Source organism: Panthera pardus, unplaced genomic scaffold, assembly GCF_024362965.1.
Source record: "Panthera pardus isolate Hobbes unplaced genomic scaffold, ASM2436296v1 HiC_scaffold_18, whole genome shotgun sequence".
NCBI lineage: Eukaryota > Metazoa > Chordata > Mammalia > Carnivora > Felidae > Panthera > Panthera pardus.
In genome coordinates, this window is record NW_026526743.1 from 3,906,833 (window position 1) to 3,928,920 (window position 22,088).

The 22,088-nt window shown below is 46.5% G+C and overlaps 1 protein-coding gene across 6 annotated transcripts; it reads left to right on the forward strand.

Annotated features, from left to right (window-relative positions):
* Positions 1-16,392: 16,392 nt before the first annotated feature.
* On the forward strand, positions 16,393-22,081 carry CD37 (CD37 molecule). 6 transcript variants are annotated; one of them, XM_019425705.2, is made up of 10 exons: positions 16,679-16,941; positions 17,173-17,247; positions 17,358-17,430; positions 18,347-18,471; positions 18,569-18,643; positions 19,214-19,318; positions 19,988-20,224; positions 20,606-20,689; positions 21,696-21,763; positions 21,869-22,081. In XM_019425705.2, the coding sequence occupies exons 1-10, from the start codon at positions 16,879-16,881 to the stop codon at positions 21,873-21,875; spliced, it is 912 nt and encodes a 303-aa protein (XP_019281250.2). In that variant the 5' UTR covers positions 16,679-16,878; the 3' UTR covers positions 21,876-22,081. The 6 variants fall into 6 exon arrangements, with proteins under 6 accessions (XP_019281252.2, XP_019281251.2, XP_019281250.2 ...); XM_019425707.2 differs by lacking the exon at positions 16,679-16,941 and adding an exon at positions 16,393-16,535 and having other exon boundaries at positions 21,696-22,081; XM_019425706.2 differs by having other exon boundaries at positions 16,676-16,941; positions 17,358-17,426; positions 18,370-18,471; positions 21,696-22,081.
* Positions 22,082-22,088: the final 7 nt, after the last annotated feature.

A 22,088-nucleotide genomic window follows, 5' to 3' on the forward strand; every position in this document is an offset into this window, starting at 1 on the left:
CAGATAATAGCAAAAAGTAAAGAAGCCAAAGCTGGTTCTTTGAAATGATCACAACACTGGTAAACCCCTAGACAGATTAAGACAAAAGGAGACATGCACATCACCAATATCAGGAATGATAGTGAGGTTATCACTATATATGCTATAGACATTAAAAGAATAAGAAAATATGATGTCAAACTTATGCCAATAAACTTAACAAATTAGATGAATGAGAAAATTTCTTAAAAATACAGCTTAACAAAACTGCAATCAAATGAAATGGGAAATCTGTACAGTTTCATTAAATAAGTTGAATTTCTTATCAAAACCTTTCCCACAGAGAAAATTCCAGGCCCAAACAGTTAATAATTAGTGAATTATATCAAATATTGAAAGAAAAAAATAACACCAACCTTACACAAGTACTTCCAGGAAAGAAGAGGAAACACTTCCCAACCCATTTTATAAGTCTATGACCCAAATACCAAAACTTGAAAAAGATATTAGTAAAAGAGACAATTTCAGACCAGTATCTTCATAAACATAGATGCAAAAATCCTCTACAAATGTTACAAAGCAAATCCTGCAATATATAAAAAGGATAATAAATAATGATCGCATGGAGTTTATTCCAGAAATGCAAGGTTGATTTAACATGCAAAAGTCAAACAATGTAACTCAAAAACGGACCCGTAAGTATATGTATTGGTCTTTTGTTTCTTGACAGAGAATCCAAACACATTCAATTGGAGGGGGAAAAGTCCTTTCTAGAATAACTAGATATCCATATGGGGGAAAAAAATGAAACCCAAACCCTACTCTGCACCATACACACACATTATTTTGACATAAATCACAGACCTAAATGTAAAATCTAAAACTATAAAGCATTCAAAAGAAAATACAAGAGGGGCACCTGGGTGGCTCAGTCTGTTGAATGTCTGACTTCGACTCAGATCATGATCTCACGGTTCACGAATTCAAGCCCCACATTGGGCTCTCTAATGTCAGCGCAGAACTTGCTTCGGATCCTCTGTCCCCCTCTCTCTCTGCACCTCCCCCACTCATGCCCTCTCTCTCAAAAATAAATAAATATTTAAAAGAAAATATAATAGAATATGTTCATGACTTAGGAGTAGGTAAAGTTTCATAGACAGGACACAAAATACAATTATCATAAAAAGTATTCATTTAGACTTCACCAAATTAAAAACTTCCACTCATTGGGGCGCCTGGGTGGCTTAGTTGGTTGGGCGTCCGACTTCAGCTCAGGTCATGATCTCACAGTTTGTAAGTGCAAGCCCTGCATCGGGCTCTGTGCTGACAGCTCAGAGCCTGGAGCCTGCTTCGGATTCTGTGTCTCCCTCTCCCTGCCCCTCCCCTGCTCATGCTGTGCCTCTCTCCTTCAAAAATAAACATTAAAAAAAATTTTTTTTAATTTAAAAACTTCTGCTCATCAAAAGACTTGATTAATTTTCTAAATTAATAAGCAAGCCAGAGGCTAAGGGAAAATGATCTTCATATATATATCTGACAAAGGACTTGTATTTAGGGAATAGAAAGAACTCCTACAACTTAATAAAAATAGATACAACTCAATTAAAAAATGGATAAAGGATTTGAAAAGATATTTCACAAAGAAAGATATATGAAGGGCCAATACACATCTGAAAAATGTGTTCAACATCATGTCATCAGAAAAATCCAAGTTAAAACCACAGTAATATACCAACCCCCTTCCCAAATTAAGTATAAGTAGTACAAGACTAATGGTGCCCCTAAGTACTTTGCAGAATAAATCGGAACCCTCCCTGGAGTAAGACATCTTCATTCTCAGGCCTTAAGTTATTCCTACAAATAATTTGTCAGGGTGCCTGGCTGGCTCGGTCAGTAGAGCGTGCAACTCTTGATCTTGGGTTTGTGACTTCCAGCCACACATTGGGTGTAGAGATTACTTAAAAATAGAACCTTAAAAAAAAATAATTTGTCCAGAACAAGAAGCATACATAGCACATAAGGAAAAAAAGGCACTACTAGTGAGAACGGACAGAAACAACAGATGACAAATGCAAATGATTCCAAATATTAGAATCATTAGCCAAAAGTAATAAAATAATTGGTTTCCTTAGAAAGAAAGAAAGAAAGAAAGAAAGAAAGAAAGAAAGAAAGAAAGAAAACGAAAGGAAAGGCAAAGCAAAGCAAAATGAAGGAAAGGGATGCCTGGGTGATTCAGCGGATTAAACATGGGACTCTTGATTTCAGCTCAGGTCACCATCTCATGGTTGGTGAGACTGAGCCCCAGCTCAGGCTCTGCTGACAACTCGGAGCCTGCTTGGGATTCTCTCTCCCTCTCCCTCTGCCCCTCCCATGTTTGTGTGTGCGCTCTCTCTAAGTAAATTTTTTTAAAAACTTTAAAAATGAAGGAAAAGTTTGAAAAAATCTGCAGGGAACAGACCTCTAAAAGTGATTTATTTAACAGGCTTTAAGAAACAGAACGTGGGGCGCCTGGGTGACTCAGTCGGTTAAGCGTCCGACTTCAGCTCAGGTCACGATCTCGCGGTCCGTGGGTTCGAGTCCCGCGTCGGGCTCTGGGCTGATGGCTCAGAGCCTGGAGCCTGCTTCCGATTCTGTGTCTCCCGCTCTCTCTGACCCTCCCCTGTTCATGCTCTGTCTCTCTCTGTCTCAAAAATAAATAAACTTAAAAAAAAAAAATCTTAAAAAAAAAAAAAAGAAACAGAACGATATGAACATGTATGCTTTTAGCGGGTAGGAAGTAAACAGAAAGAGAAATCTTAATTCAATTTGTACAAAAGTTAAGCAAGCTGAGGAAGCTGGAGACATGTAGGTAAAGGTGGCAGTTCTCTTAAGAAGCACAAATATTCCAGGACACCTGGGTGGCTGTCCATTAAGCATCCAACTTCCACCCAGGTCATGATCTTAGAATTTGTGGGTTTGAGCCCCTGCTTCCGGCTCTGGGCTGGGCAGCTCAGAGCCTGGAGCCTGCTTTGGATTCTGTCTCCCTCTCTTTCGAACCCTCCCATGCTCGCGCTCTCTCTCTGTCAAAAATAATTAAAAAAAAAAAAAAAAAAAAAAAAAAAGCACAAATGTTCCAAAAAGGGGGTGGGGGCGGGGCTGTCTAGCTCAGTCCCTAGTGCATGAGACTCTTAAACTCAAGAGTTCTGAGTTCCAGCCCCACCTTGGGCATGGAGCCCACTTAAAAAAATTTAAAAAAAAAAAAAAAAAAAAAGCACAAATGTTCATTACAACTAGATATCTCGCCAGCAGCTGAAATGTAACATACCTCAAAATAACCAGGAGGACTTCCGACTCTCATAATCCCATGCTGTTGACATTGATTCGGACTCTCCGCACCCCTGGGGGAGAGGAAAGGAAAATTGTATTCATGAAAAATACAGCCACCTCTCTAAAACACATTCCAAAAGGGTCTTCCTTAAAACGAGTTTTCTGGCAAATGGGGAAACTGGACCCTTCGGCGAGAGAGCTGGCCACCTGCGCCACCTGTGAAGCCCCCTGGCCCCGCGGCAGACCCCCTCCTTCCGGCTGAGCGGCCCTGGGGGTGAGGGGCCACGCGTGATCACCTACATCACCATTCGCGACAACCGCTCCTCCAGGCCCATGGCCTCTGGGGGGGGGGGGGCACTCAGGGTCCCCCAGAAACGCCTCTTCCCCGCGGAGGCCCTCCTTCCTGGAACTACAACCTCAGGAGAGGAAAGGAGGGAGCGGGTGGCAGGTTCCTCAAGGAGCAGGGGTTGTGTCCCTAACAGGCCGATGGATGGTGGGACTGGCCCGGGTTTCCGCGGTCCAGGCGCTTGAACCGCTGGGTCTCCCCAAACGGCGGGGACCCAGGGCCGAGTCCCGTGAGCACGGGGCCCCAAGTCAGATTCAGACCGCGAAGGGGCTGAAGACAGTGCGCGGGGTCCTGGCGGAAAAAAAAGGAGGGACCCCTCGGGGCCTATCTGATCCCTCAGCTCCTCAGAGCCCGGGGCGTCCAGGGGAATCCCGTGACCCCGGGCCTCAGGAGTGACGCCCAGCTTCGCACATGCCGGATCTCTGAGTTTTCAGGCCTCCCTGGGGCTGTCACTCTCACCCCAGCCCGGAGACCCCCGGGCTCTCCGGTCTGTTCAGTCTGTGAAAAAAAATGAATGTGAAGACGCCTCTGCCGAGAAGCCTACCGAACATCTCAGGCCCCTCCAGGCCTCGTCAGGCCAGCTCGCGACGCACGCCTCGCTCCGCCTCAGGTGCAGCCTTTCCCGCCGTTCCTCTGCGCATGCGCCCCGCCCTCCGACCCGCCCCCTTCGACCCCGCGGAGGATTCCGCTCCGAAACTCTTAACACCCCTGCGTGCACTGCGCACAGCGCGCGCCTCCGCGCGCCCTCCAGCCGCTTCCCCACTCAGTTTCCTGCGCGAGCGTCCTGGCCGGGCCCCGCGTCCGTCTCTTCCCGCTTTGGACCAGGCACCCAACGCCCTCCCCACTGCGCGTGGTGCTGAAGCCAAGCTTTTAGCCGTATCCCGAGTCTGAAGCATGAACTTTGCTTCCACACCCCTGAGTGAGGTGGAGATGTGGGTGAGGTGGGAAGCTTGTTCTTCCCAGTCATTTCTCTTGCTTTCAAACTTAGGGTGTTTAGTTAAGCTTCCCCTACTGCTATCCAAAGCTTAAATATGTGTCCAACAGGACAGACACGGACCTTGCCTTCAGAGAGCTCAGAAACCTACTGGGATTGCAGACGTGAAATATTAATGAAGGGTAGCCTCTCTAAAATTGAGTCTGGGGGCCAGCAAGGGGAGCTCTCACACTCTACCACTCCAGTCAATTGTAGACCCGACAGGAAGAAACCTACCTTGGCAGTGACTACGGTGCTATCTCATCAGGAGGAAGAAAGTTTTTTTCCTACCCAGCAACACCCCAGCCAATGAGAGACTTTCACAACTCAGCCGATGCAAGTCCCTACACTTCAGACTCCCAGTTCGTTCCAATAGACTTTTATTCGCAAAAGCCCTCCCAGCTCCCCGCCTTCCTCTATCAAAGAGTAGTTTTCTCCTTTTTTCTTGGACTTGACTGTGGTTTTGCCCTAACTTGCCTGTCCTGAATTGCAATTCTCTATTATTCCTCGGGGCGGGGACCAATAACAACTCACTTTTGCTGGTAAAATAACTGACAAGTTTTGTTTATTTTAGATATTTTTTAGTGTATTTGTTTATTTTGAGAGAGACAGAGACAGCAGCGCAAGTGAGGGAGGAGCAGAGAGAGAGGGAGACAGCCCAAGCAGGCTCTGCACTGTCAGCACAGAGCTGGACATGGGGCTCAACTCACAGACCTGAGTGGAAACCAGGAGTAGGATGCTTAACCGACTGAGCCACCCAGGCGCCCCTGAGCTTACTGCTTTCTTGATGACCCGCGAGTTTCAAGGTGTTTTCTCCTGGATTTCAACTTCACTCTTCGTGATTTGAGCACTCCAGGATTTATTTGGGCATCTGTTTTAAGGCTTTGTCCTCCCTGAGACTACTCTTTTGGACTTCATTCCCCCTCCTGTTTGGAACTGGGCTGTTCTTATTCCAACTGTGCCATCTAGGAATTTTTCTCTTTGCTCTAAAGAGAAACCTCTAGGAACTGGGGTTCCCAGGCATCAAAACGCTCTGAGGTCGCCCTGCCCCTTCTGGGACTCTGGCAGGTTTTTTGGCACACTTACGAGGAAATGGAACGACTTGACAGAAAGTATTTTAGAACTCCCAATGGCAATCATGGGGAAATTCTGATCTTTCCAAACTTTTTTTATTATTCAAAATTAAATTGGAGAGCTACAGCTGTAAAAGAAGCAAAAACCTGTATGGGATGCCTATTGTAAACAGTAGCTTGAGGCCTGCAGATGTTTTCAGGATTCTGTTTACCTCTTTGTAAAATGAACAAAGATGAGAGAAATGTAGCCAAAGCTAAGTTTCCTTACAGCTTGCAGCCCACTGATAGATACCTGAAACATACAGAGCATGACATTCCTCAAGGAACTCATGGCTGCCTTAATGCCTTAATGTGTATGTTTTATTAAAGACCAAAAGTAGGGGCGCCTGGGTGGCTCAGTCGGTTGAGTGTCCAACTTTGGCTCAGGCCATGATCTTGAAGTCCTTGAGTTCCAGCCCCGCATCAGGCTCTGTGCTGACAGCTCGGAGCCTGGAACCTGTTTCAGATTCTGTATCTGCCTGCCTCTCTCTCTCTCTCTCTCTCTCTCTCTCTCTCTCTCAAAAATAAGTAAACATTAAAAAAAATTTTTTTTAAAGAGTAAAAGTAACCTTATCTTAACGGCAGCTAGCCCCTCAAGATCCTGAAAGCCATGCTTCCAAATTCCTTAGAGACTTATGCAATCCTTAAACCCCACTAATTAAAAAGCATATAATCAGTCCCTCTTCACAATCCCAAAGCAGTCCTTTTTGCCCACGGGTCCTATCCCCGTGCTGGAATACAATCACCTTTTTGCACCAAAAATATGTCAAGAATTCTTTCTTGGCTGTTCGCTCTCTAACCCAAACTTCAAATCACATCACAAAGTACTATTTCTAAATTAAATGAGGCAACTAAACAATTGAAAGAAGTCAGAATGTCTTCTAAGGCCTCTTTACCTCCTCTCCTCCTCCCCGCCCTTCTTTGTCTCTATAGTACATAGCATCCACCTTGCTCTCAGGCCTTGCCTCTGGTGCCAGCTTCCTCTGCACAGTCCTCACCTCCTTTGTCCCCCCTGCTCCCTGGTTCTAATCCTTTCACCAAACTCCCCTTTTCCTCCAAAACTCTCTCCACCTCCTCTCCTGAACCTATGAAACCCTGCCCCTTTTCAAGTTAAGTCTTTCTGAGGATCCAAATAAACCCCAAATTTCTTATGTTCCCTGGACTAAGGCCAAATGATGAGCCATAGTCAAAGAGTTTCCTAAAATAACTTGCAGCTGAATAATTCCAATCTCTGCCTCTTCCTTCACCTGGCATTCTCGTCTCTCTGTCTTCTCCTGTGTGTCTCTTACAGTATAAGACACTTACCATTAGATTTATTTAGGGCCCCCTCAGATAATGCTGGTTGATCTCATGTCGAGATCCTTAATTACGTCTGAAAAACCCTTTTTGCCAGATAAGGACACATTCACAGATTCCAGGACATGGACATATCTTTTTTTTTTTTCTGTTCTAGTGTAGGTAACATACAGTGTTATATTAGTTTCAAATGTACAATGTAGCGATTCAACAATTTTATACATTACTCAGTGCTCATCATAAGTGTACTCTTTTTTGTTTTTTATGGTTTGTTTTTTTTTTTATTTTTGAGAGAAAGACAGAGTACAAGTTGGGGAGGGGCAGAGAAAGGGAGACACAGAATCCAAAGCAGGCTTCAGGCTCTGAGCTGTCAGCACAGAGCCCCACGCAGGGCTCGGACCCGAAAAGCAATGAGATCATGATCGGATGCCCAACCGACTGAGCCACCCGGGTGCCCCACATCATAAGTGTACTCTTAATCATCTCCACCTGTTTTACCCATCCCCCTGCCCAGATCTCTTCTGGTGACCAGAAGTTTGTTCTCTATTGTTTGGGGTCTATTTTTTGAGTTGTCTCTTTTTTTTCTTTGTTCAGTTGTTTCTTAAATTCCATATATGAGCAACTATGTCGTTCTCTGACTTGTTTCACTTAGCGTTATATCCTGTAGATCCATCCATGACATTGCTAATAGCAAGATTTCATTCTTTTTTATGGCTGAGTAATATTCCATTGTATACATATCTCACATCTTCTTTTTCCATTCACTTATCAATTGACACTTCGGCTGCTTCCTTAATTTGGCTATTGTAAATAATGCTGCAATAAATGTAATGATGCACGTATCTCTTCAGATTAGTGTTTTTAGTATTCTTTGGGGTAAATACCTGGTAGTGGAATTGCTGGATCATATGGTAATTCTGTTTTTGTTTTTGTTTTTGAGGAACCTCCATACCATTTTCCACAGTGGCTGCATCCCCACCAACAGTGGGGATGCATTCCCACCGACAGTGCACAGAGTTTTCTTTTTCTCCACATCCTCATCAACACTTGTCGTTTCTTGTGTTTTTAATTTTAGCCATTCTGACAGGTGTGATATCTCATTGCGGTTTTGATTTGCATTTCCCTAATTATCAGTGATGTTGAGCATCTTTTAATGTATCTGCTGGCCATCTATATGTCTTCTTTGGAGAAGTATCTGTTCATGTCTTCTGCATTTGGATTAATTTTTTTTTGTTCTGTTTTGGGGTTTTTTTTGTTTTTATTTTTTGGGGTTTTTTTTTATTGAGTTATAGAAGTCCTTTATATATTTTGGATACTAACCCTTCACCAGATAATGTCATTTGCAAATATCTTCCCCCATTCAGTAGGTTGTCTTTCAGTTTTGTTGGTTGTTTCCATTGCTCTCCAGAAGCCTTTCATTTTGATGTAGTAGCAGTCGTTTATTTTTGCTTTTGTTTCCCTTGCCTCAGGAGACATATCTAGGAAAATGCTGCTATGGCTCATGTCAGAGAAATTACTTCCTGTGTCCTTTTCTAGGATTTTTATGGTTTCAGATCTCACGTTTAGGTCTTTAATCCATTTTGAGTTTATTTTTGTGTATGGAGGGAGAAAGTGGTCCAGTTTTTCCTGGACCATTTGTCTTTTTTCCCACTGTATATTCTTGCCTCTTTGGTCAAACATTAAGTGATCATATAATCGTGGGTTTATTTCTGGGCTCTCTGTTCTGTTCCATTGCTCTATGTGTCTATTTTTGTGCCACTACCACACTGGTTTGATTACTACCGCTTTGTAGTGTATCTTGAAATTGGGGGTTATGATACCTCCAGTTTTGTTCTTCTTTTTCAGTATTGCCTTGGCATGGACATGTCTTTTTTTTTTTTTTTTTTTAATGTTTATTCATTTTGGACAGAGAGCAAGCATGAGTGGGGGAGGTGCAGAGAGAGAGGGACAGAGGATCCGAAGCGGGCACTGCACTGACAGTAGAGAGCCCGATGAGGGACTTGAACTCAGGAACCGTGAGATCATGACCTGAGCCAAAGCTGGATGCTCAACCGACTAAGCCACCCAGATGCCCCAGCATGCACATATCTTTTTAGGGGCAGGAGCAGGTTGTCACCATCCACACCCTACAATCAGTAGAGAAGCAATTGTAATTATTTTTTTTTTCAACGTTTTTTTTTTTTTTTTTTATTTATTTTTGGGACAGAGAGAGACAGAGCATGAACGGGGGAGGGGCAGAGAGAGAGGGAGACACAGAATCGGAAACAGGCTCCAGGCTCCGAGCCATCAGCCCAGAGCCTGACGCGGGGCTCGAACTCACGGACCGCGAGATCGTGACCTGGCTGAAGTCGGACGCTTAACCGACTGCGCCACCCAGGCGCCCCGCAATTGTAATTATTTGTATGGAAAATAATACAGCCTGGATTAGGATAGTGGCCTTGGAGAGAAGTGAGTGAATTTGAACTGTATATTAGTAGTAGAGCACAGAAGATTTAATGATGGCTTAGAAGAGCTGCTGAGGGATGAGGGGTGGTAAATCTGTGTCCTAATAGATGTGGACATAGGGCTGTATAATCCAGGTCTGGGCTTCAAAAGATCCTCTCAGGCCACGTAGGGAGTGGACTGGAGGGGAGAGACTAAGAGAATGGAGGAGGCTGAGGTCTGGGTCCAGATGGGAAAGCAAGTCCTGAGCCAGCCCAAGCAATGAGGACAGAGAGAAGGAGAGAACGTAGAGAATCAAGACACAGGATGTATTGGCTTAGGAACTGATGGGCTGTATGGGAATGAGGGCATCACCCAGGGTTGGTCCACCAAGGTAGAAGGAATCTGTGAACTTGAAGACATATTTCTTGATGTTATCCAGTCAGAGGAGAAAAAAAGAGAGAGAAAAAGAGAAATAAGAATGTAAAAGAGTGAAGTCAGTGTGCTACTACTGTATTTTGTTGAGGATTTTTGCATCTGTGTTCTAACATTACACCTCAAGGAACTGAAACAAGAACAAACTCAGCACGAAGGTGGCATAATAGTGATTACAGCAGAAATAAATGAAATAGAGACTAGAAAGGCGATTTAAAGGAGCAATTAAACTAAGATTTGGTTTTTTGAAAACAGAAAATTGAAAAATCTTTTTTTCTTAATGTCTATTTATTTTTGAGAGAGAGCGTGAGTGGGGAGGGGCGGAGAGAGGCAGGCAAAGGATCCCAAGTGGGCTCTGCACTGACAGAAGAGAGCCTGATGTGGGGCCTAAACTCATGAGCTGTGAGATCATGACCTGAGCCTAAGTCCAACACTTAACCAACTGAGCCACCCACGTGCTGCAAAAGTTGAAAAATCTTTAGCTGACTAAGACAAAAAATGACAAATGACTCAAATTAACAAAATTATAAATAAAGAGGAGATTTAATAACTGACACCCCTGAAATACAAATGATCATAAAAGATTAGTATGAACAATTATATGCCAATAAATTAGATAACTTAGAAGAAATGGATACACTGCTAGAAATACACATCTTACAAGACTGAATCGTGCAGTAAATCTGAACAGACAAATAATGAGCAAGGAGATTGATTCAGCCCCCAACAAATAAGAGTACTGGACCAGATGGCTTTATGGGTGAATTCTACCAAACATTTTAAGGAAGAATTAACAACAATCATTCTCAAATTCTTCTCAAAAATTCAAGAGGAAAGAATATTTCAAGACTCATTTTACGAGGCCAGCTTTACCAAAGCTAGACAAGGACCCTGCAAGAAAAGAAGATTATAGTCCAGTATCCCTGGTGAACATAGATACAAAAGTCCGCAACAAAATACCAGTAAACTGAACTCAACACCACATTAAAAGGCTCACACACCATGATCAAGTGGGATTTATGACTGGGATGCAACATACATATGGTTCAACATAGGTAAATCAACACATGTGATGTACCATGTTAACAGAATGAAAAATAAACATCACATGATAATTTCAATAGATGCAGAAAAAGCATTTGACAAAATTCAACATCCCTTTTTTTTTTTTTCAAAAATAAACTGTTTCATTTGATTTATTTTATTTTTTTTTCTTTTTTTCTTTTTTTTTTAATATATGAAATTTACTGTCAAATTGGTTTCCATACATCAACATCCCTTAATGATAAAAATCCTCAACAAATTAGGTATAAAAGGAATGTACCTCAGCATAATAAAGGCTAAGGACACCTGGGTGGCTCAGTCGAGTATCTAACTCTTGATTTCAGCTCAGGTCATGATCTCACAGTTTGTGAGATCAAGCCCCATGTTAGGTAGGCTCCATGCTGACAGCACAAAGCCTGCTTTGGAGTCTCTCCCTCTTTCTCTGTCTTTCTCCCTCTCTCAAAATAAATAAACCTAAAAAACAATTTTTTTAACATAATAAAGGCCACATGTAACTAGCCCACAGCTAACATTATACTCAGTGTTAAAAGTTAAAAGTTTTTCCTCTAAGATCAGAAACAATACAAAAATGCCCTCTTGTCACCTCTATTCAACATAATACCAGAAATCCTAGCCATAGCAATTAGGCAAGAAAAAGAAATAAAAGTCATCCAAATCAGAAAGGAGGAAAAGTTTATGTTTGCAGACAACATAATCTTATATAAGAAACCCTAAGACTCCAACAAAAAGGTGTTATAACTAATAAACAAATTCAGTAAAGTTACAGAATACAAAATCAAAATACAGAAATCAGTTGCATGTCTATACATTAACACACTATCTGAAAGAGAAGAAAACAAAACCATTTACAGCAGCATCAAAATAATAAAATACCTAGGAATAAATTTCAATAAGGAGGTGAAAACTATAAGATACCAATGAAGGAAATCGAAAAAGAAAGAAATGGAAAGACATCCTGTGTTCTTGGATAGGAAGAATCAATATTGTGAAAATGTCCATAGTATCCAAAGCAACCTACAGACTCAGTGCAATCCCTATCAAAATTCTAGGGGCACCTGAGTGGCTCAGTCGGTTGGGCATCCAACTTCGGCTTGGGTCATGATCACGCAGTTTGTGAGTTCGAGCCCCACGTCAGGCTCTGTGCTGACAGCTCAGAGCCTGGAGCCTGCTTCGGATTCTGTGTCTCCCTCTCTCTCTGCCCCTCCCCTGCTCATGCTCTGTCTCTCAATAATAAATAAATGTTAAAAAAAATTTTTTTTAATTCTATTGGCATTTTTCATGGAAGTAGGAAAAACTGTCCCAAAATTTGTACATAACTACAAAAGACCTCGAAATAGCCAAAAAGAGGGGTGTCTGGGTGTCTCAGTCAGTTGAGAGTCCAGCTTCAGCTCGTGGCATGATCTTATGGTTCATAGGTTCAAGTCCCACATCGGGCTCTCTGTGGTCAGCACAGAGCCTACTTTGGATCCTATGTCCCCCTCTCTCTCTGCCCCTCCCTCACTCGCACTCTTGCTCTCTCAAAAGTAAATAACCAAAAACCATAAAATACCTAGGAATAGGGGCGCCTGGGTGGCTCAGTCGGTTGGGCGTCCAACTTCGGCTCAGGTCATGATCTCACGGTTTGTGGGTTCGAGGCCCACATCAGGCTCTGTGCTGACGGCTCAGGGCCTGGAGCCTGCCTCGGATTCCGTGGCTCCCTCTCTCTCTGCCCCTGCCCTACTCACACTCTGTTTCTCCCTCTCTCTCAAAAATAAATAAACATAAAAAAAATTTTTTTAATATCTAGGAATAAACATAAGCAAAGAGGTGAAAAATCTATACACTGAAAACTAGAGAAAGCTTATGAAAGAAGTTCAAGAAGATACCAAAAAATGGAAAAATATTCCATGCTCCTGGATTGGAAGAACAAACATTGTTAAAATGTCGATACTACCCAAAGCAATCTACATATTCAATGCAATCCCTATCAAAATAACACCAGCATTCTTCACAGCGCTAGAACAAACAATCTTAAATTTGTATGGAAGCAAAAAGACCCTGAATAGCCAAAGCAACCTTGAAAAAGAAAACCAAAGCTGGAGGCATCACAATCCCGGGTTTCAAGATGTATTACAAAACCGTAATCATTACGAGTATGGTACTGGAACAAAAAACAGACACTCAGATCAATGGAACATAATAGAGAACCCAGAAATGGACCCACAAATGTATGGCCAACTAATCTTTGACAAAACAGGAAAGAATATCCAATGGAATAAAGACCGTCTCTTTAGCAAATGGTGCTGGGAAAACTGGACAGCAACATGCAGAAAAATGAACCTGGACCACTTTCTTACACCATACACCAAAAATAAACCAAAATGGATGAAAGACCTAAATGTAAGACAGGAAGCCATCAAAATCCTAGAGGAGAGGAGAAAACAGACAAAAACCTCTTTGACCTCAGCCGCAGCAACTTCTTACTCAACATGTCTTCAGAGGCAAGGGGAAAAAAAAGCAAAAATGAACTATTGGGACCTCATCAAAATAAAAAGCTTCTGCACAGTGAAGGAAACAATCAGCAAAACTAAAAGGCAACCGACAGAATGGGAGAAGATACTTGCAAATGACATAACAGATAAAGGGTTAGTATCCAAAATCTATAAAGAACTTATCAAACTCAACACCCAAAAACAAAGAATCCAGTGAAGAAATGGGCAAAAGACATGAATAGATATTTCTCAAAAAAAGACATCCAGATGGCCAACCAACACATGAAAAAATGCTCAACATCACTCATCATTAGGGAAATACAGATCAAAACCACAATGAGATACCACCTTACACCTGTCAGAATGGTTAACATTAACAACTCAGGCAACAACAGATGTTGGCAAAGATGCAGAGAAAGAGGATCTCTTTTGCGTTGTTGATGGGAATGCAAACCGGTGCAGCCACTCTGGAAAACAGTATGGAAGTTCCTCAAAAAACTAAAAATAGAACTACCCTATGACCCAGCAATTGCACTACTAGGCATTTATCCAAGGGATACATATAGGTGTCCTGTTTCGAAGGGACACATGCACCCCCATGTTTACAGCAGCACTATCAACAATAGCCAAAATATGGTAAGAGCCCAAATGTCCATCGATGGATGAATGGATAAAGAACACACACACACACACACACACACACACACACACACACAATGGAGTATTACTCAGCAATCAAAAAGAATGAAATCTTGCCATTTACAACTACACGGATGGAACTGGAGAGTATTATGCTAAGTGAAATTAGTCAGTCAGAGAAAGACAAATATCACATGACTCCACTGATATGAGGAATTTAAGATACTAAACAGATGAACATAAGGGAAGGGAAGCAAAAATAATATAAAAACAGGGAGGGGGACAAAACATAAGAGACTCTTAAATATGGAGAACAAACAGAGGGTTACTGGAGGGGTTGTGGGAGGGGGGATGGGCTAAATGGGGAAGGGGCATTAAGGAATCTACTCCTGAAATCATTTTTGCACTATATGCTAACTAACTTGGATATAAATTAAACAATAAATTAATTAATTAATTTAGAAAAGGTAAATAACAACAGTAAAAAGGAAAAAGAAATAGCCAAAAGAATATTGAGAAAGAAGAACAAAGTTGGAGGCATCACACTTCTTGGTTTCAAACTATATGACAAAATTATAGTAATCAAAACAAATGGTATAGGAAGCCTGGATGGCTCAGTCGGTTAAGTGCTGACTCTTGATTTCAGCTCAGTCATGATCTCACGGTTTGTGGGATGGAGCCCCATGTAGGGCTCCACACTGGGCATGGAGCCTGCTTAGGCTCCTCTCTCTCTCTCTCTCTCTCTCTCTCTCTCTCTCTCTCTCTCTCTCTCTCCCTGGCCCTCCCCCACTGGTGCACATTCTCTGTCTCTCAAAATAAATAAATAAACTTAAAAAAATGGTATACAAACAGACACATAAACCAATGTAATAAGGAAGTATACCCACACATATAAGGTCAACTATATATATATATATATATATATATATATATATATATATATATATATATATATATATATATCTCCTGCCCTTTACAACATGGATGAACCTGGAGGGCATTATGCTAAGTGAAATTAGCCAGACAGAGAAAGACTTCATGGTATCATTGAAATGTGGAATCTTATTTTAAAAACGGGGCAGGGGGAGGGGCGCCTGGGTGGCTCCGTCGGTTGAGCATCCGACTTCGGCTCAGGTCATGATCTCCTGGTTTGTGAGTTCGAGCCCCGCATCGGGCTCTCTGCTGACAGCTCAGAGCCTGGAGCCTGCTTCTGATTCTGTGTCCCCCACCCCACCCCCCGCCCTTTCCCCGCTCACACTCTGTCTCTCTCTGCCTCTCAAAAATAAAGAAACATAATTTAAAAAATTAAAAAACAGGGCAGGGGGAGAATTTCATAGAAACAGAGAATAGAGTCCTGACCATCATGCTCTGGGGAATAGGGGAAATGGGGGGATGTGGATCAAAGGGTACAGACTTTCAGTTAAAAGAATACATTCAGGGGTGCCTTGGGAGCTCAGTTGGTTAAGCATCTGACTCTTGATTTCACTCGGGTCATGATCTCAAGGTTCATGAGGTCGAGCTCCACATAGGGTTCTGCGCTGGCAACATGGAGCCTGTTTAGGATTCTCTCTCCCTCTCCCTCTGCCCCTCCCCTGCTCTCTCTCTCTCTCTCTCTCTCTCACTCTCACTCTCTCTCAAGTAAATAAACATTAAAAAAAAATACATTCTGAGGATCTAATATACAGGATGGCGATTATAGATAATTATCCAGTATTGTAAACTGGAAAGTTGCTGAGAATACCTATTAAGTGTTCTCACCACCACCAAAAAAATAAAAATAGTTAACTATGTGAGATGATCAAAATGTTATCCTGATCTTGGCAATCATTCCACAATGCATATGTAGATCAAATCATCATGTTGGACACTTGAAATAACATACAATTGCAATTGTCAATTATCCCTCAATAACACCGGAAAGAGAGAAAGGAAGTCCAGAGCCAAAAATCAGAATACTATTAACATGAATTGATTTTTGATAACATTAATAAGAAAATAAATTGCATTTGGAGCCTTAAAAAAAAAAAAATGGTAGATGAGATCTCTCAGAAAGAGAGGGTGTTATGTCCCTAAGAGGGGCGGGTTTCCCAGGGCCTGGATGGACTTCAAGAGGTAGGAACATCCCCAACGGTGGAAATCCAATTTGACAAGAGTGGGGCCAACAGGAGAGACTACGGAGGCTGGAGACCATCAAGTACAGCAGACCTCGATCTAACTGCCAAGGTCACAGATTCAATCCGGACTCCTCCCCAGCCTCACCCTGCTGGGGCCCCACTGCAGAAGCAGGAAGTACTGCAGAGACCCAGCTTCCCCTCTGGGTGTTTTGGCACAGCCAGGCCACCCCCTCACTCGCAGGGACCTTCCCACGTGGGGCACTGAAGCACTTTCACTTCCCCCAGGTGCCCAGCCCCTTCCCCAGCATATGGGAACAGCGTGGTGTACATTTGTTGTCAAGAACCGGATGCAGACTCTGAGAGAGAGGCCATGACAAGGTGCGGGGATGGGGCATAAGCAGAGAAAAGACAGGCGTGCTGAGAGAAGGGGCCAGAAACCCAGAGAGGGAGAGGGTAGATGCCGGGAAGGTGAGGTGGGAGGTGTTGGGGGAGGGACACCAGAGACCCAGAGAGAGGACAGAGACCCGGAGAAGGGAGGACCAGAGACAGAGGGCCAGGAAGAGGGGACAGAGATGGATGCAGAGATGGCAAAGCTTAGCAGGCAGTGAGGTCAGAGTGTCTGTGAGGTCGGCTGCTGTCCAGGGCTGGCCTGGGGCCCCGGGGCCCAGAGCAGGTGGGTGCAAGTAGATCAGGAGTCCCTGCGGGTCCCCCAGCCTGAGCCATGGAGACCTGGGAGGAACTACCCAACGTGTCCTTGGTGCCCACAAATCCCAAGGCCCCTCAGGTACTGGTGTGTGTCTGAGTGGGGCAGATGAGGGCGACAGGGGCCCAGATAGACAAAAAAGCCACCTCTAGGGTGTAGAGGGAGGGGGCGGGGCTCCACCTCTGGAACTTCCTCTTTCTCGGTGTTCTTCCTTTCTCCCTCCCCCTCTCTCACAGCCTCTTTCTGCCCTTCTCCTCCACTGCTAACACCTCTTCTGTTCGGTCCCTCCCCTCTGGCTGCCCACCCCTCTAGGCGAAGATGTCGGCCCAGGACAGCTGCCTCAGCCTCATCAAGTACCTCCTCTTCGTTTTCAACCTCTTCTTCTTCGTGAGTTGCCACATGGCTACCCAGCCCAGGCCCCAGCCCCTGCCACAGCCACCTGACCTGATATCCCCCCCTCCTTTGCCCACCGCCATATTCTCATCTCCTCCCTCCAGGTCCTAGGCAGCCTTATTTTCTGCTTTGGCATCTGGATACTCATTGACAAGACCAGCTTCGTGTCCTTTGTAGGTGAGGGGGCCAGGGCTCCTTGGAGGGGCCTCCTGGAGCAAGTGTGACCCGGTCTGCCCCTAAGTGACATCCCGGGGTCTCCCTTGTCCCAGACTCTGCTTCACAGCCTGCCCACTGCTCTTAGTCTCAGTGCCTTCCTCTGGCAAATGAGTTGTGCATATGAATACTAATAAAAATGATAATAGCCATTTCTCAGGCACTTCCTACATGTTAGATGTAGTGCAGATCCTTATCAGATCCTCCCACAAACCTTCCCCTCTCTTGAGGTTCAGGGAGGGGACGTCACCTACTGGCTGTCACACAGCAAGGAAATGGAAGAGCAGATATAACATTAATAATAATAATAATAATAATAATAATAATAATAATAATAGTAGTAGGAAAGTAATAATGGAGTAATAGTCGAAATACTGATAGCTCATGTTTAATAAGTGTGTGCCCTGTACTGAGGACTGCGTTGAACGCATGCCTCCCATGTGTCCCTGAAAATAGCACTCAGAAATAGATATCATGCACCCCTACCCCTTGGGAGGTCTAAGTGACAGATGTACTGCCAAGTGATGGGACTGAAACTTTTGGGGGTGAGGAGGGGCTGAAGGAGGAAAGAGAGACTGAGAGCAAGAGGGAGAGACTATGACCAGGGAGAAAGGAACAGAGATCCAGAGAGAAGGGAACAGAGACCTAGAGAGGGTGTTGAGGGGACGGTGACTCAGGAGGAACAGAGTGCCAGAGAGAGGGGTAGATAGCATCCCAGAAGGAGAGGAACAGAGACTCAACATGTGGCAGGGACAGACACGCAGAGAAAGAGCCCCCCCCCCAATACTGCTCCCGAGTTGAGTGGCTGCATGGGTGGGGAATGGGGCTACCTGGGGCTGTGAGCACCGTGCCCAATGTCACTGCCTCTCACCTCCCCCAGGCCTGTCCTTCATGCCCCTGCAGATCTGGTCCAAGGCCCTGGCCATCTCAGGAATTCTCACCATGGGTCTTGCTCTCCTGGGCTGTGTGGGGGCCCTGAAGGAGCTCCGCTGCCTGCTGGGCCTGGTGAGTGCCCTCCCCACACCCCCCTCCAATAGAGCCCCACATCCAAGGAAGGGGCTCAGCCTGATCTCCCCCACTCTGCTGCCCCCCCTCTCCCCAGTATTTTGGGATACTGCTGCTCCTGTTTGCCATGCAGATCACGCTAGGAATCCTCATCTCCACTCAGCGGACCCGGGTGAGGTTGGCTTCCCCTCCCCCCACTCCTCCCAAGCTCCTGTGGGGGACGGGGGGGGGGGGGCAGGGGGGTAGGGAGGGGGCTGAAAAAGACGGAAACAAAGGTAGACAAGAGCTGACATGGACAAAGAAATAATAGTGACGGGCAGAGGCAGACGGAAAAACATAGGGACACAGAGACAGACACAAAGAAGATAGAGATGAGGTGAGTCGAAGGAAGAGACTCAACGACGAGGATGACAGGCACGGAGGAAGAAAGACACAGCAAGAGAGAGAGAGATCCAAAGGGAAATAGAAAAAAAGAGAAAAACAGGCGGAGAAAGAAGAGGCTCCAAGAAAGAGGCAGAGACCTAATGAGAGATCGTGGGAGACAGTGGGAGAAACAAAGACACGATAGGCAGAGATTTTAAGGAACAAATACATAGCTAGCCATTGGGTGAGAAATCGAGACCAACTTAAGACGCTCAGGGACCTCATGGGACTGAGAAAGCCCAGAAGAGGCTGGAGTGGGTCGGGGCAAATTGGGGGTGGGGAAGTGGGTGGGGATCCGGCCTCACTGTTAGCCTCTTAGCTGGAGCGGAGGGTGAAGGATATCGTGATGGAGACCATCCAACGCTACCACGCGCACCCGGAGGAGTCGGCGGCGGAGGAGAGCTGGGACTACGTGCAGTTCCAGGTGGGTGAGCCCCCGCCTACCCGGACGTGCATCCCTCCCTGTAGGTCTGGCACTCTGACAGCCCTGTCCCCTGTCCCAGGGAGACTCCGCCCCGACCAAGCCGGGGCGCCCAGCTCCAGGACCCTAAGGGTAACCCTATCCATCCACCCGACCTCCTGCGTGGCCCCGTCCCCAGATGGCAACTCGACTGACTCCTGTGTGATCGTTTCCCCCAGCTCCCAGACCCTGGAGAGGCTCTGGTTTCTGCCCTGATAAGAATTCGCCCTCAGCCCCGAGGCCCTAGCGTGACCCCACTCCCTAACCCTGGGTGACTCTGGCCCTCACAGGACCCGGCCCACGTGAGACTCCACTCTGGCCACTCTCGTGGCCCTGACCTCTCATCCACCTGTTCCCCACCTGAGGTTGAATTGCACCGCCCACCCAATCTTCCATCCACAGCGTGATTCTGCAGCTCCTCCCACAGCCCCATGTCACCCGTGATTGGTCTCCACCAACCCCAAGTTCTTCTAACGTCCCCAAGCCTAGCCCGCGTGTGGTCCATCACCTACACCCATTACTTGGCCCTCTGCTCCCCAACGTGACCTCATGCACACCACCCAGTCCCCCGAACGCCCAAATCATTTTGAATCCCTCCAGTCCACGTCTCTCTGACTCTTGTCCCTCTTCTAGCTGCGATGCTGCGGCTGGAACTCTCCTCAGGACTGGCTCAGTAACCCCAGCCTCAGCAGCAACGAGTCAGAGATGCACCGCGTGCCCTGCTCCTGCTATAATTCATCGGCGAGCAACGACTCCGCCATCTTCGAGAAACTCTCCTTCCCCCAGTTCAGCCGGCGGGGACCACTGGCGCGGCCCCGCCACAGTACAGACCTTTGCCTGGTCCCTGCAAACAGCGCTATCTACAGCGAGGTGGGCAGGGTTTGGAGCCCGCTAGGAAGGGGAGGGGCCGGTGAGCGGGTAGAGCTGTGGTAGGGGTTTGCTCCCCAGGAGGCGGGGCCGCAGGACCTGGGAGGAGTCTGCAAGTAGGGTGGGGCTACGAGAAAGCGGCACAACAGGAGGGGTGGAGCTCCCCAGAAGGGGCGTGGTTTGCGGGGGCGGGGCCTAAAAGAAAAAGCAAGGCTGAAAGGAGGGTTGGACCGGACGAGGTGGAGACTAGAGAACCCTAGTAACTAGGGACGCGGGGTGGTGCCTGAAAGAGCGGTGAGGGCTGGGCTAAGGAAAACAGTGTGCACGGGGTTGAGGGCGAATCCCAGAGAGGACCCTACCTTTAACCTTTCCCTATATCCCTAGGGCTGCGCGCGGAGCATCCAGAAGTGGTTGCACAACAACCTCATCTCCATAGTAGGCATTTGTCTGGGCGTCGGTCTACTTGAGGTAATTTGGTCCCGCCCCTATTTGCGATTAGCCCTACAATCCCTAGATGGCTCCGCCCCCAAATTGCGCGCCTTCCCATTCTCCGGGAAAGGTGCAGGCGTGATAGAGCTTCAGCCAATCCAAGCTCTTCTGCCTCTCCGCACAAGACCTATCTTCTGTGAGCCCTGATTGGTTGTACGCAGGGAGTAGGCGTTCCCGCCTCCCTTGGCGTTCTAGCGCTCTGCTCTTGGCTGCAGTATTCCTCCCTTTTCCCTGCAGGTGAGTGTGGCGGGGCTGAGCCTGCTACTACTGCGTACGGTGCTCTGCCGGGAGCGCCAGCTGCAGGTGCCGGACGCCTATGGTTCGAGCCCCGGGCTTGGTCCCAGGGCTGATGGCGGAGGCGGCGGGCGCTGTGGTGTGCTGAGCAGCAGCCGGCGTAGCGGCGGTCTCTGGGGTGGCTGGGGCATGGCGGACGCCTGTCCCAACTGGGGGGACAAGTCCCCACAGGTCAAGCTGCCCATGGCCCTGGGGCCCTGGCCGCTTTGGGATCAAGACGAGGAACAACCTGAGAACGGGAGCGTGGAGGTGGAGGTCGAGGTGGAACTAGAGGCCGAGGGAGAGGGGGAGACAGATGAGCCTCCGGAATAAAGTACCCTGGGCTATCTCCGGATCGCACTCCTTCCCAGACTCCAAACCTGAGCTAGACGCAGCTGGGCACCTCTACCCCACCCTATTCTTCTTCCCATCCTCCCTCTCTCCCTCGCATCTTTAGTGACTAACCCCAAGCCTCCAAATTCCCATCCCTGATCCCATCTTTCACAACCTGGCCCAGCTCTCCCTCTAGCCCCACCCACCTTCTACTCCCTTCTCCGCCCCCCATGACCGCGCCCCCAACCCAAATCTCCTGGCTTTATTTTTATCCCCTGGCCCCACCCCTTTTTCTCCCTCGGGACCCCCATCCTCCCTACCCCCATCACCCTCGCCAACATCCCCTGGACCTCTCTGACCAGGTCTCCTTTCTCTATAGCTCAGCTTCATGACGCTCTCCATATTCCTGTGCAGAAACCTGGACCAAGTCTACGACCGGCTTGCTCGGTACCTTTAGGCCCCGCCCTTCCCAAAGCCCCGCCCTGACCCCTTCAAGTGCCCCAGAGGCTTCCCTGTGGTGTGTAAATATTTGTTCAACCCCTTTCGCCCCAGCCATTGAGTCCTCAACCTCCTCATTTCCCCGGGGACCCAGATGTCTGCCTGCCCATCTGCTGTCACCTCTCCCGCGGGACCTGAGGCTTCTGGTCACCAGCTTCCTGCCCCCAAAGATACCTCATTTCCTTGCCTCATGTGTTGGCCTACCGCACCTCCCACAGGATTATTTTTCGCCCAAACCCCAAATAAATCCCCTGCGTTTTGGTAAAATAGTTTT